This window comes from Cupressus sempervirens, chromosome 3 (genome assembly GCF_028749045.1).
Source record: "Cupressus sempervirens isolate cs-2001-9-10 chromosome 3, ASM2874904v1, whole genome shotgun sequence".
Lineage (NCBI taxonomy): Eukaryota > Viridiplantae > Streptophyta > Pinopsida > Cupressales > Cupressaceae > Cupressus > Cupressus sempervirens.
In genome coordinates, this window is record NC_143120.1 from 887,435,448 (window position 1) to 887,448,200 (window position 12,753).

General features: G+C 35.6%; 1 protein-coding gene across 5 annotated transcripts; it reads left to right on the forward strand.

Annotated features, from left to right (window-relative positions):
• The first annotated feature begins 833 nt into the window (after nucleotides 1-833).
• On the forward strand, nucleotides 834-10,592 carry LOC149569642 (serine/threonine-protein kinase AFC2-like). Of its 5 annotated transcripts, none has more exons than XR_016362786.1 (13): nucleotides 834-1,170; nucleotides 1,351-1,531; nucleotides 7,180-7,206; nucleotides 7,327-7,480; nucleotides 7,656-7,704; nucleotides 7,845-7,959; nucleotides 8,273-8,364; nucleotides 8,604-8,751; nucleotides 8,887-8,951; nucleotides 9,065-9,162; nucleotides 9,769-9,933; nucleotides 10,055-10,197; nucleotides 10,307-10,592. XR_016362786.1 is itself a non-coding variant. In XM_089822365.1 (13 exons), the coding sequence occupies exons 1-13, from the start codon at nucleotides 1,087-1,089 to the stop codon at nucleotides 10,314-10,316; spliced, it is 1,272 nt and encodes a 423-aa protein (XP_089678491.1). In that variant the 5' UTR covers nucleotides 834-1,086; the 3' UTR covers nucleotides 10,317-10,592. The 5 variants fall into 5 exon arrangements, 3 of the variants coding, with proteins under 3 accessions (XP_089678491.1, XP_089678490.1, XP_089678492.1); XR_016362785.1 differs by having other exon boundaries at nucleotides 9,828-9,961; XM_089822365.1 differs by having other exon boundaries at nucleotides 9,828-9,933.
• Nucleotides 10,593-12,753: the final 2,161 nt, after the last annotated feature.

Below are 12,753 nucleotides of genomic sequence, written 5' to 3' on the forward strand. Positions count from 1 at the left end.
CCATTATTGGACCCCCTCCCCTACCCCTTTTCTTATATTTTCATCACCATATGGGAGACTTGAGTCACACAGTGTGTGACAATTTCCCTTCTTGAAGAAGTAACTAGCACTTGCATTAATAAGGGTTCAAGGTGTAAGCCGATAGAATAGTAAAGATAAGATTTAAATATATTAATATCATAGAAACAAGCATATAAGAATATAAATATTTATAAAATTATTTTGGACCCTTTTGTTATATTTTCATCACGAATTTAACCACAAGTAGAAAAAAAGCTTACTATGTCAACAAATTTAACCACACTTGCAAGCACAGTGATGAAGAATACTTAGGAGCCAACATTAGAAGAAAGGCAAGAATCCTGATAGCTCAACTGAAGTTCGGTTCACATCACTTGAGGTGTGAAACTGACAGATGGAAGATCCCTAAAGAAAGATGGGAAGAGAGAATTTGTAGGTTTTGTAATGAGGGTGTAGTGGAGATGAAATGACACTATATGAAGGACTGTACGGCATACAAAGACATCCGAGTCCAATTCATGGACACAATACAAGTGAATAGTATAAAAGAACTTTTTGAGGGACCAAGACTTCACAAGGTGGGCCGCCTTGCTAATGCAGCTCCACAAATCAGAGTGAGATAATTTAGTGGATCCCCTTTTTGGTCCCATAGACCTTTGGTCTTGGGATGTAGTAAAAATCATTTATTTTCATTTTCACTTTATTTCATCGTATGGGAGACTTGAGTCGCGTACTGTGTGACAATTTCCCTCCCACTCGAGATAAACGAAGTAGGCTAAATATAAAAAGGACGATACAAAGAAATATAAAATGTCAGAGCCAGACTCTTAACTGGGAACGCAGCGAGAGGCGTAAAATTTACGGACCAACAAATTCTCCCAGTAGAATTGCAAGCTAGCTCCTTTCTATTGCTCAGATCTGTTCAACCCATTTCCCTAATCTAAAATATTTGTCGGCACCTCGAAAAATCTGCTGAAATAGTGTTCAAACTCGTTGCGGAAGGCCGAGTTTTGGCCAGATCATAGTTAGCTTCTGCTATTGTTGTTTTTGTGATTGTGTAGATTAATGGCCGCCATGGAATGCGTGACAGAGAAACGGCCGAGGAAACGCGCGAGATTGACTTGGGATGTCGCCCCACTTGCTGAAGAGGTTTGTGTGTGGTTTTACAAACCCTAGATCAGATGTAGTCACGGGTTCGAGCCCCTCGCGAGACAGAAAGAGGGGTGTTGATGTTGATGTTGATGTTGGTCTTGATATGTTTGGATGATTGGTAAGTGGTCTAGGTCATATTTGACTGTGAGAATTGGGTGCGCTGGATACTGTGTGTAGGCTCAGCCAGCACTGTGTAATGGTGCCGCCCAACCACGAGTACGGTATGATATAGAGCGCGCTCCTCCTCCCCTCACTCCTTCCGTCAAGGCTTCTCACCGCGCCGCCTCTCCTCCTTGGCGTCAAGACGATAAAGATGGCCACTATGTCTTCGAGCTCGGAGAAAATCTCACTCCAAGATGTAATCCCTCTTTCTTTTTCTTAATTAATTGTTCTGCTGCATATACCAAATAATTCTGTAGGTTAGATCCGTGTGTCGTCCAGAACATTTTAAGAAACATATTTCATGAAGTGATCTGCTCGCTTGCTTGGTATTTCCCCCCCTCTTTTTATTCTTATAATTTGGGTAGGGAACTTCACCACACCCTAGTCTTGGATTTTGAATCACATAGTCGTGTCTTCTGAGTGTTTCACCTTATCGGCACGCCTCGATTTGAATTTCATTCATTCAATCTATTTTTCAGAGGATTGGTATTACATCTCCATGTTCATTTGACTTGTGGGTCAGGTTCTGGGCATACTGGGATTTGATTTTCAGTCATTTTATTTTAAGAGGGTTTGCTACTACATGCCGCTTTATACTCGAGTTGAGTTGTGGGTGGCTTTCTTATCATTGGAGATGCAAATTTCAATCAGTTTATTTTAAGAGGAATTTGCATTACATGATATTTCCAATACTTGAGTTGTAGGTGAACTTTTTAGATTATATAGGCATTTGATTTCACTTATTACACCAGTGTCCCTGGAACTTTCTCTCTTTTAGTAAGAGGGTTGTTGTGTTGCATCTTCTCGTTGTTTTCTGTTGTGGGCTACCTTCTTGGCTTAAGGGGATTTGAATTTTATTTTCTAACAACTTTGTGTACAAGCCCATTTAACTTGAGTCGAGTTGTGGTCTGGTTGTCTTATCATATGGGGATTTAAATCTCAGTTTTTCGACATATGAACTTATCTCTTTCCAATTACACCACAGGTCCATGGACTTTTTCTCTGATACAATATCTTTAGTTCATTGGAATTTCTGATTGGTTGGCTATTTTAATTGTTACACCTGGAATAGCACTGGGCACAGGCCAATAAGGACACACCAAAGCTTCATTTTTCTCTGTCTTTGAACTTCTAAGTGCACATGACTGTTGGGCAGGGTTCTATTATGAACTCTGATTTTATTCTGCATGGATCCATGGGTGAATTATCCTTCTGTGCTTTCAAATGATACCTTTCACAGGGATCCTGATCTAACAAATCTACTTCACGTTCTTTAATGGATAAGTAGCATTAGTGCCTTCTTTAAAATAGTTTCTTTATTTCAGTTTTATGTATTTGGGGATCTTTGCAGAGCTGTATAGAGTGCCGACTCTCTTCATTTGACATGGTTGCCAATTCAGTTCACACTCCTGTTGGCCATCTTTGACCCAATCTTTGCATCCTCCAAATCATTAGTTTACATGAATTCATACTCTCTTTTAACTTTTTCTCCAGAAAAATATTAAAATATCCTTTTTTTTTTCTATTTATTATTTCTCTATTTTTAGACCTTTCAAAATTTCCATTGAGCTTACCAGCAAAACTCCTGACTGCCATAGTTGGTATGTTCAAATTGGTTTGGTATGTCATTTTACTTTAGAAAGGAGAAACCAACTTTGTAATGCCCACCCTATGAACATGACTGTGATCCTAAATCTTCTCCATAACTAGTTGTTGAAATTAAGAACAAAATGCAGTTTTATACTGTGCTAGTTATACTTAAGTGTTAACTGAATGACAGTTTTGCAAGAGATAATATTGTGATTAAAGAAATAAGTACACAAATTTGATACTAGAAAAGCCCTCTGAAAGTGTTGAACCAGTGTTTGTAGTTGTAAATGTGCTACTGCTGAATGATTATTAGAGGCTAGACAAACACAATGAGATGCCAAATGTTGTTGCAGGTTATATATTTATTTCATATGGATGTTTGATTTCAGTCATTACACCACTACCCCCTGGAATTTTCTCTCTCTGAGTAAGAGGTCTTGATATTGCATCTTCATGTCCACTTCAGTCATCGGTTACCTTATTGGCGTAAGAGGACTAGAATCAGAGTCTTTCATTTTTGTGACAACTTGGTATTACGTGCTCATTTTGACGATTTGTGGGCGGCTTTCTTATCATACGTGGATTTGAATTTCAGTTATTTGACTTGTGAACTCTTAATGCTCATTTGTACCGCAACTCCTTGGAATTTCTCTCTAATTCAATTTCTTTGTCACATTGGATTTCCTGATTAGCTGGCTATTTCAACTGGTAGATCTAGGATATCAGTGGGCCCAGTACAATAATGGAACACAATTGCTTAATTTTCACTTTTCTTGAAGTTTTAACTGCATATGACTTTTGGGCAGGTTTGTGTTATGAAGTATGATTTGATTCTGATTTGGCCCATGACTGAATTACTCTTCACAGCTTCAAATGATACCTTCCACAGGGATCCCAATTCAACAAATTTACTTCATGTTCTTCAAAGGACAAGTCCCATTAGTAACTTTTTTAAATTGATTCCTTATTTAGGCTTTGTGTAGTTGGTGAACTCTATAGAGCCTTTTAGAGTATCATCCTTTTCTTTTGACATGGTTGCCGATTCAGGTCACATTCCTGAAGGCCATCAGTGACCTAATGTTTGTGTTGACCTCCAATTCACTAGTTTACATGCAGTCATACTCTCCTTTAACTTATGTTTCTAGCAATATATCAAAACTCTCTCTTTAGACCTTGAAAAATTTCCATTGAGCTTACTCGGCAAAAATTCGCGATTGACATAGTTGGTATGATAGAATCATTTTACTATGTCATCTTACTTTGGAGAGGAGAAACAGAATTTTCTCCACAATTAATAGTAGAAATTAAGACCCAAACATGGTTTTGTGCTGTGCTAGTCAAAGTGAAGTAAATGACAGGCTGGCATGAAATTTTTTTGTGGTCAGAGAAGTAAACACACAAGATTTTAGTTCTTGGAGATCCCCAAAAGAGTTCGACCAGTGGTAGTCGTAAATGCACTACTGCCAAATAATTATTAGAGGGTAGATAAATACAATGAGATGGGAAGTATTATGTAAGAGAATCTGTTTCTTACTTCATTTACGATCCAATCACACTACTTCATCAAGTAATGGGTGTCATCCAATAGGATATCCTACTATCCCTTCTTAGGAACTACTCAAGACTAGGGTAGTGGTGATTGGTTTCTACCACACACCAACTTTACCTTCACAATCCTATCCCCATCTTCCAAGGAGCCTCAAGCCTTCATAAAGGCAAACAAACTTCCCCACACCTCACTCCTTTGCACCCTCTAGGATCTCAGACTCCAAGACACCTCTTCACACCCTTCTCCACCTTTTCACCAAGTTTGCTAACCCTCTGATAGGATTTGGGCTTCTTCCTAAGCCAAACTTGCAAGTTGCTCTAGGAGGCCTAATTGGGGCTCTTTCCTAGTAACCCTGTTCAACCAAACTAACCACCAAACTCCAAGAACTTCCACATAACCCTCCAAACCAATTACAGAATCTCTCATAACATATGAAGACCTAACTAATTCCACAAGATTGGTTCTGTGTCGACTCTCTAGACCCTTTAACTCTTGAGCCCTAGTTTTAGGCTTATTAGGCTTAAAGTCACTGTTTGGCCTTCCAAGCCTCCAAACTTGAAACCCACATCCAAATTTCTTCTCCCATCACCAAGGACATCTTTCTACCTTGCTATTCACCAAATCTCAAGCACCCTTGAATTGTTCTTTGTCAGCTGCAATGTTATATCTTACTGTCAGCACACCAAGCATATCAGTTGCTTAGCCTTAGATGTTGTTAGAACATCCCAAGCAGGTGGTTAATGGCAAAACAAAGACCAGACAAGCCATCTTCATCCTAATACCCTTTGATACACCAATCATGAAAATTTTCCACTGTGGGAATTAGGAGGGAGAGCCATTTTAGTTCAAACCCTAACTGCAGAATAGGTTAACCAGCAAGCACAAATAAAACAAAGAAAGATACCAACATATTTACCACTACCAAATCAAAGTAACTTGAAACACAACTCTCCACGAGCATAATAGGTATTTACTTCCATTCTGCACGCAGATCACAAATATGTACACACAGACTGTACATGGTTTTCTCACCAAAAAACACTTTGTTATTCTATTCCAGTTCCATACAACACATTCCAACCTTCAACTAGGTTGAAGAAAAAACACTTTATAGGCCAAACCTAAAAATTCATTCCTTCATGCTCGACCCCAACAGAAAACTGACTGTTGATGTTGCACTTTGCAAGAAAAGTTGCAAAAAAGTTGCATGACAACTTTTATTGCAATTTTGCAGTTTTTACAACTTTTTCCTATTCTACAAACAAAAGACTCCAAATGCCTACTAAACCTTACCAAAACATGCAAGAAGATTAGGAAATATGAAAATGAAGATTTTTGTTCAACTCACAGTGTTGACCATAGTTGGCATAATCGCCGAATAATCGGCGAGTTTTTACTAATCGCCGAGTTTTTGGGACTGGCGAGTTTTTCTCAAATTTAATTGCCAGAAAAAATCGCCGACTAATCGCCGAGTTTTTGCAAAAAATCGGCGAGTTTTTCAGAAAAACTCTTTTTAAATTTATTTATTTTTTAAATTTAAATTTTTTTTTTTTTTTTTTTTGTTAAAAAAAAAAGGCAAAAAGCCTATATATATTATGTAAGATAGAGAGTTACAATATGCTAGTAGAGCTAGGAAGAGGAAAATGTGATTGTAATGATGTTTTTACTTCTAGTTTGACACAAATTATTTACTATTATGCTTCCCGCCATCAGCATTCAGCATGAGAATGTGATTTTGTACCCACTATGCATTTATATATATATCTAAACTTCTGCTTCTTTCTTTTGTGTTCTCTATAATGAACTCATTAGATGCATCTTCTCATTGAAATTTGCAAAAAAATGTATTTTGAATTAAATTTTAGCGGTTTTTTTAGGTTCCCGAGTTTTCCCGAGTTTTTTTTTTAAATGGCCGAGTTTTTCCCGATTAAACTTTTGGGAGGCTCGGCGAGTTTTTGGATTTGGCGAGTTTTCCAACTATGGTGTTGACCAACCTCTGACTTGTCTATATGCCTTATTACAACATGTAAAAAACTTGCCTAAATGCATTCTAGGGATGCTTGGGATTGCCTAAAATGTCTTGTGTCATCTTGGGCACTTAATGACCTCCTATTCTATCCACCTTGGTGTTTGACCACCTTATTTAGGACCTAGGGCCCCTGCACCACCACTCATACTGTTAAGTCAATGCATGAATTGCGATGGAGTTCATCTATAGTCTAGAGTATTCAAATCTATCTTCCTTGATACAATCCAACACCTCCTTGGCTATATGTAGAAGCTGGGATGTTGTTGTGCTTTAGACGGGTCCCAGCAGCAGAACTACAAAGATAAGTGCTTGACTCTTCATTTTAAATTCTATTTTTCTGATCCTTTTATTACAGCTGGTTGTTGTTTTAATTTTTTACTTTGTGACTTTTTTCCCCATAGTTATTTGTTGAGTGTGACTGGATATTTGTTCAAGTTGTCCTATGGTGTGTTGTTTGACATTGATGCTATCATCAAAGCCATAGTTTCTTTCTGAGTTAACATGGAGTTGATATTTATATTTATACTTTTTCTCTTTCTAGTTCTAGCTTTTCTTTTAGAGTACAGCAGTTTCTAGTAATGTTTTCCAGTTAGTATCTATCTTGAACATTTAATCTGTTTTTGACATTTTGTTCTTTGAAGCTCGGTTTAATTTTGTTCTTGTTTCTCTCTGACAGACAAAATACTCAGCAAAATGGGGGAAGGTATGTCCTTGATTCAGGTCCATTCGAGATTTTCTTAATGTTAATAGCTCTTGGACAGTAATATTTCATCAATTTGTTAAAGCTTATTTATTAATTTGTTATACCTTTTGAAATTAACAGGGACCTTTGGACGTGTGCTAGAATGTTGGGATCGGGAAGCTAGAGAGTATGTGGCTGTTAAGGTTGTTCGAAGCATACAGAAATATCGTGATGCAGCGATGATTGAAATTGATGTTTTAAATGTCCTTTCAAAGCATGATAAGAGTAGTTCCCGGTATGTCTATTTTTTCTCCTCTAGTTTGTATGTGTGCCTTGAAGTTTATATATATGACTTAGTTTCTGTATGGTACCTGTTTAATATTTATGAAGAGATGGTTTTCCTCTTTATTCCCCAGTTCTTTAGAATATGACTTAGGGTATAGGGTTAGTTGACTTCTAAGTTTTTGCAGATGTGTGGAGATACGGAATTGGTTTGACTTTCGGAACCACATTTGTATTGTGAGTATTAAACAACACTTCAGTCAAAGCTTTTTTAAGAATATCTAATATGGTCTGTGGGCCCTATGAGTTTCACTGAGTAATAAATAGTGTGATGAGCGTTGAAGCTTTTTTTGGATGAACTTAAATGATGTCAACAGGTTTGTGAGAGGCTTGGACCAAGCTTATTCGATTTTCTACGCAAAAACAAATATCGCCCATTTCCTGTTGATCTAGTCCGGGAGTTTGGTCGACAACTTTTGGAATCTGTTGCATGTGTGTAGATAAGATTTGTCCTTGTTGTTTTCCTTTGCATCTTGGGGAGAACATCTTTCTTTGTGGATGATTTTGGTTTTATGTATCATGAGTTCATGGTTGCGGTAGTTTTTGTTTTGCTTCTTTACATTTTCTGAGTGGCAGCAATATTGCCATTTAGTCACTCAATGTACAAAGCTATTGATAATGAATCGTGATGATGTTTGAGAAGTTCAGTGATGGTATAAGTAAAACTCTTTTGGGCTTTGATACTTTCGTCTGAAAGGCTTTAGATAAAGTTCATTGCCCTAACGGCCATTCTTGTTTATGACAGATATGCATGAGTTGCATCTCATTCACACTGACTTGAAGCCAGAAAATATACTTCTTGTTTCTTCAGACTATGTAAAAATTCCAGAGTATAAGGTAAGTTTACATGGTGGAATGTGATTTTCTTTCTGCTCTCAGAAAGTTACAGAACTGGAATATTATTCTTGTCTTATTTCCCAGTTGTTATTAAAGTTAGCACATTTAAGTTTCAGCGCATTTGTTACTTTTGAAGCACATCTACTTTCTTCATTCGAACCATTTACTATTTTCTACATTCCATTTTTTGTTGTTGTGTCAATACTAATTTTACTTCCTTGGATAAAATTCGTTTACAGAGAACCTCAGAAAATGAAGTTTTTTTCAAGCGATTGCCAAAGTCAAGTGCAATTAAGCTAATTGATTTTGGGAGCACAACATATGAAAGCAAGGACCATAGTTCCATTGTATCCACAAGACATTACCGCGCACCTGAAGTAATTTTAGGTAGGATATCAGAGTGAATTTTTAGATTCTAGTAAATATTGGCAGCTGGCTAGTGATTGTTTTATGACATTTATGTAGTCTCACGTGTTTCATGACTTGAATGCTTAGCACATTTAATATATAAGCATTTCTCAGGTCTTGGATGGACATACCCTTGTGATATTTGGAGTGTTGGATGCATACTTGTGGAGCTTTGTTCTGTAAGATTCAATAGTACTGCCTTATAGAATTTTTATGAATTGTTTGCGTGACTACCTCTGGATAATTTGTTAAAACGGGTTAGCATCTTCGACCTGTTTATCTGAATCTTCAGGGAGAAGCTTTATTTCAGACACATGAGAATTTGGAACATTTGGCCATGATGGAAAGGGTTTTGGGGTCATTTCCTCAGCAAATGATTAAGAAGGCAGAGTAAGTCTCTCGTTTGTTTGTGTGATGACGACTCCTAACATTTGGAAATCTACTTAAGTATTTCTTGAATGCTTTTCTTCATTCCATTTTGTAATTAATGGTCATAAACTAGGAGCCTTTTTATCTTGTGCCCTTAGGCAATTTTTGTTTTGTTTGGTTATTTTCTTCTTTTTTCCTTTATGTTTTGTTCTTCTTTGTAGCTTCAGATTTTGCCTTGGAAAAACTTAGTAAAAATATTGCAAGTTGGGTTTGAATAAATGGTCTATTTTAAGATAGAAGTGTGAACCTTAAATTGCATCTTTGCTAGAGTTTGAAATGAAATTTATCATCACTTTTCTCAAAATTTGTCTGTTGTGATTTAAAGCAAACTAGGGAGTTTTCAAATGTATCTTGCTGCAGCAGTGGTCTGTTAATGGAAATTTATTGCAAAATGTATAATTTCTTTTGTATAATTTAACTGAAAATATTATAACACTAATTAATGTGATGAAACGACTGTGATAAAGAGACATAAACTATAGAGATGAATCTTTTGGACCTTAATCTTGGTTAGTCATTCCTGAAAATTTGACTTTTCCAATACATGCATTGAAATCTGATTGACAGGATTTCAGGCTCATCTCAAATGTTCACATAACTAACATTAACATATTCTATCATCACAGTCGAAGAGCTGAGAAATATTTTAGACGGGGTACACGATTGAACTGGCCTGAAGGAGCAGCTTCACGAGAGAGTATCCGGGCAGTTCGGAAGTTGTTGGATCTACCAGTAGGAATATGTTCCACATCTCCTCTATGTACTTAGAATCATTACATGCTTCTATTGGGACAATTTTACGTGTTATAAGTACATAGTTTGTGCTCTTAATCTGTTGCACATTTTTTTGCAGAATCTGGTAATGCAGCACGTAGATAATTCTGCTGGTACTCTAATAGACTTGCTTCAAGGTCTTTTAAAGCTTGAACCTTCAGAACGGTTGACTGCCCGGGAAGCTCTTAGTCATCCTTTCTTTACTGATGATTATTACAGAAGGTATGAAAATGCTTCTGACAGTTGAATGATTAGGTATTATTTTGCAATTAACAATTACAGATCTCTGATTGGAAATTATTCAACATTGTTGTGGGTCAAGAATACCCAGGATGAAGTAACAGATTTGAATGCTCTTTCAATGGATTTAGTTCTCAATTTTACAGCAATTTACAAGCAAGTGTACATTCCCTCTTAAGCGAGGAGTTAAAATATTGCCAAAGGTACATTCGCTGCCTAATGCTCTGATCAAAGCCTGCTGTAAAAGTCCTGTGTAAAATATTATGTTAGTATACCAGTTATCCAATGGTTTCATATACAATTTCATTCATGAGCTGAATAAAAAACATGAAAGGAAGCTGGTTGTTTAATGTGCAATAGATAAGAATTCTCTTTTATGTGGGTTCCAAGACAGATAAATCTGGTTTTGAGACTTTGGGTGCAACATCTCATTTTCAGTAGATTGCTTTTGGTTTAAGTATTTTACCTTCATGAATGTCTGCCATGATTTGATCGACAATTTTGGTAGAGGCCTATTTTTATTTGATTATAAAATCCTTTAAATGTTGAATATTATTTCTAGTTTTGCGAAATAAAGGGAAAAAGTTGCAATGATCATAGTACCAGGTAATAGGTGACCATCAAGTGATATATGACTACTCCCATCTTAATGCAGAAGAACAAGCTGTTTTCATGGCCATAGTAAAGATGTGAATGGGAACTAAGGACTTACTTTTAATCTCTCAGAACATTTTTTTTTTCTGAACAGACTAATATATAATTGACAGTTATATGTAAGAGACATATATACAGCATCTCTCTCTTTAATGAAAGGTTCTGTTAATTTTAAAGGTGACATATATTTTGTACTTGTCAACATGTTCTCTGTATGATGGAATGGTTCAACCTCAAAATTTTAACTCTTTTATTTTTATTTTTGATTGTTAAAAGGCCAAGGCCATATAAGTTTTATTAATAAAACAGTTTTTACAAAGTCTTTGTACAAACAGGCTGGTAGGAAAGAATGGAGGAGAATCTCTAGTCTTGTCTGGGACATTAATCCTATACAAATTACAGAATTAAAAAGGGCATACCTCAGTTTACAATTATGATTAAATACATTCCTTTTTCTATATCGAGGCACTTTTCATCATAAACTCATTTTAGTTTGGAAGGATTATATACAGTGCCCCTTTCATACTCGGGGACTTCGGAAGGCATTCCTTCTTTTATATGCTTATTTTGAACAAATCGTATATCAATGAGTGCCTTCATGCAAGCACGGCTGGTTTTAGAGCCTTTTTTGGTTCATATAACAAGATATGAGCAACTTTTCTGTGAATTTGAAAGGTCTCTCTTGAATCTCTGCATCTATCAGAAACTAGAAGCTCATTTCTAACCAAATTTTAGCACTTATTTTGATTAAATTGCATTAATTAAATAAAAGGAATATGTATTTGTTATTTGCTTTTGATTAAATTGCATTCATTAATAGGAATATGTATCTGTTATTTGCTTTTTGATTTTTATGTTGTCTGCATGATGGAATGGCTTAGCCTCAATTTTTTATATTTTGTTGATTAAATTGTATTTATAAGTAAGAGAAAAAATTATTTGTTATTAGCTTTTTGATTTTCACGTGGCTTCAACAATGAGAATGAGGCTTGCGTTTATGTCTAGAATGATGAATGGTTAAGGGTCTAGTCAGAAGGTCATTTTGTCTCTGGATTCCTTCTTGGAACCAAGTGAAATATTGTTCTCTATAATACAAACTGCACGGTTCTGGGGCCTTAAGTACCCCCATTTTTTGAAAGTGTTATTTCAATGATTAAGGTTGGAGATGCAATAGGGGTGCCACCCCATATGCTAGGGGATAAGTGAATGACTATTATATTGAAATTTGAACTCCAGAAGGTGGGTACCTAATAAGGATGACCACACATGGTGGACAATTCCAATGACCGAATATTGGTCAATAAATGGATATCAAGGTAATGGCACACATGGAATTAACTAGGCATATTTTCAACAAGGCCTTCATGTTTTTATGGTTGATTGAAGTAGCTTTTGCAATGATCTCTATCTTGTCAACGCTTTTGTGTTTTATTGATGAAAACTTATGGCTCAAGAGTAGTTTTTTGTGTTTAGTGAGGAACAAATGAAAAATGTTGAAATGTCCTTTAAAATGGAAACATTCATAACATACATACATATATATATATATATATATATATATATATATATATATGTATGTATATATATATATATATATATATATGTATGTATATATATATGTATGTATGTATATATATATATATATGTATGTATGTATATATATATATATATATATATGTATGTATGTATATATATATATATATATGTATATATGTATATGTATATATATATATATATGTATATATGTATATGTATATATATATATATACAACTAAGCTAGTGTTGATATTAAGAATGTCTATGGCCCATGGGATATAATGTTATACGAAGAGAGCTAAAAGAGAGAATGATATGTTATTATAAGGACAAGTAAATGTAAAATAA

What these genes read in the sequence shown, in the direction of transcription:
- LOC149569642 (XM_089822364.1), top strand. Translation starts at nt 1,087, where the DNA reads ATGGCCGCCATGGAATGCGTGACAGAGAAACGGCCGAGGAAACGCGCG. An exon ending in CATGATAAGAGTAGTTCCCG is followed by an intron (nt 7,481 to 7,655) that starts GTATGTCTATTT and finishes AAGTTTTTGCAG; the next exon opens with ATGTGTGGAGATACGGAATT. An exon ending in ACTTTTGGAATCTGTTGCAT is followed by an intron (nt 7,960 to 8,272) that starts GTGTGTAGATAA and finishes TGTTTATGACAG; the next exon opens with ATATGCATGAGTTGCATCTC.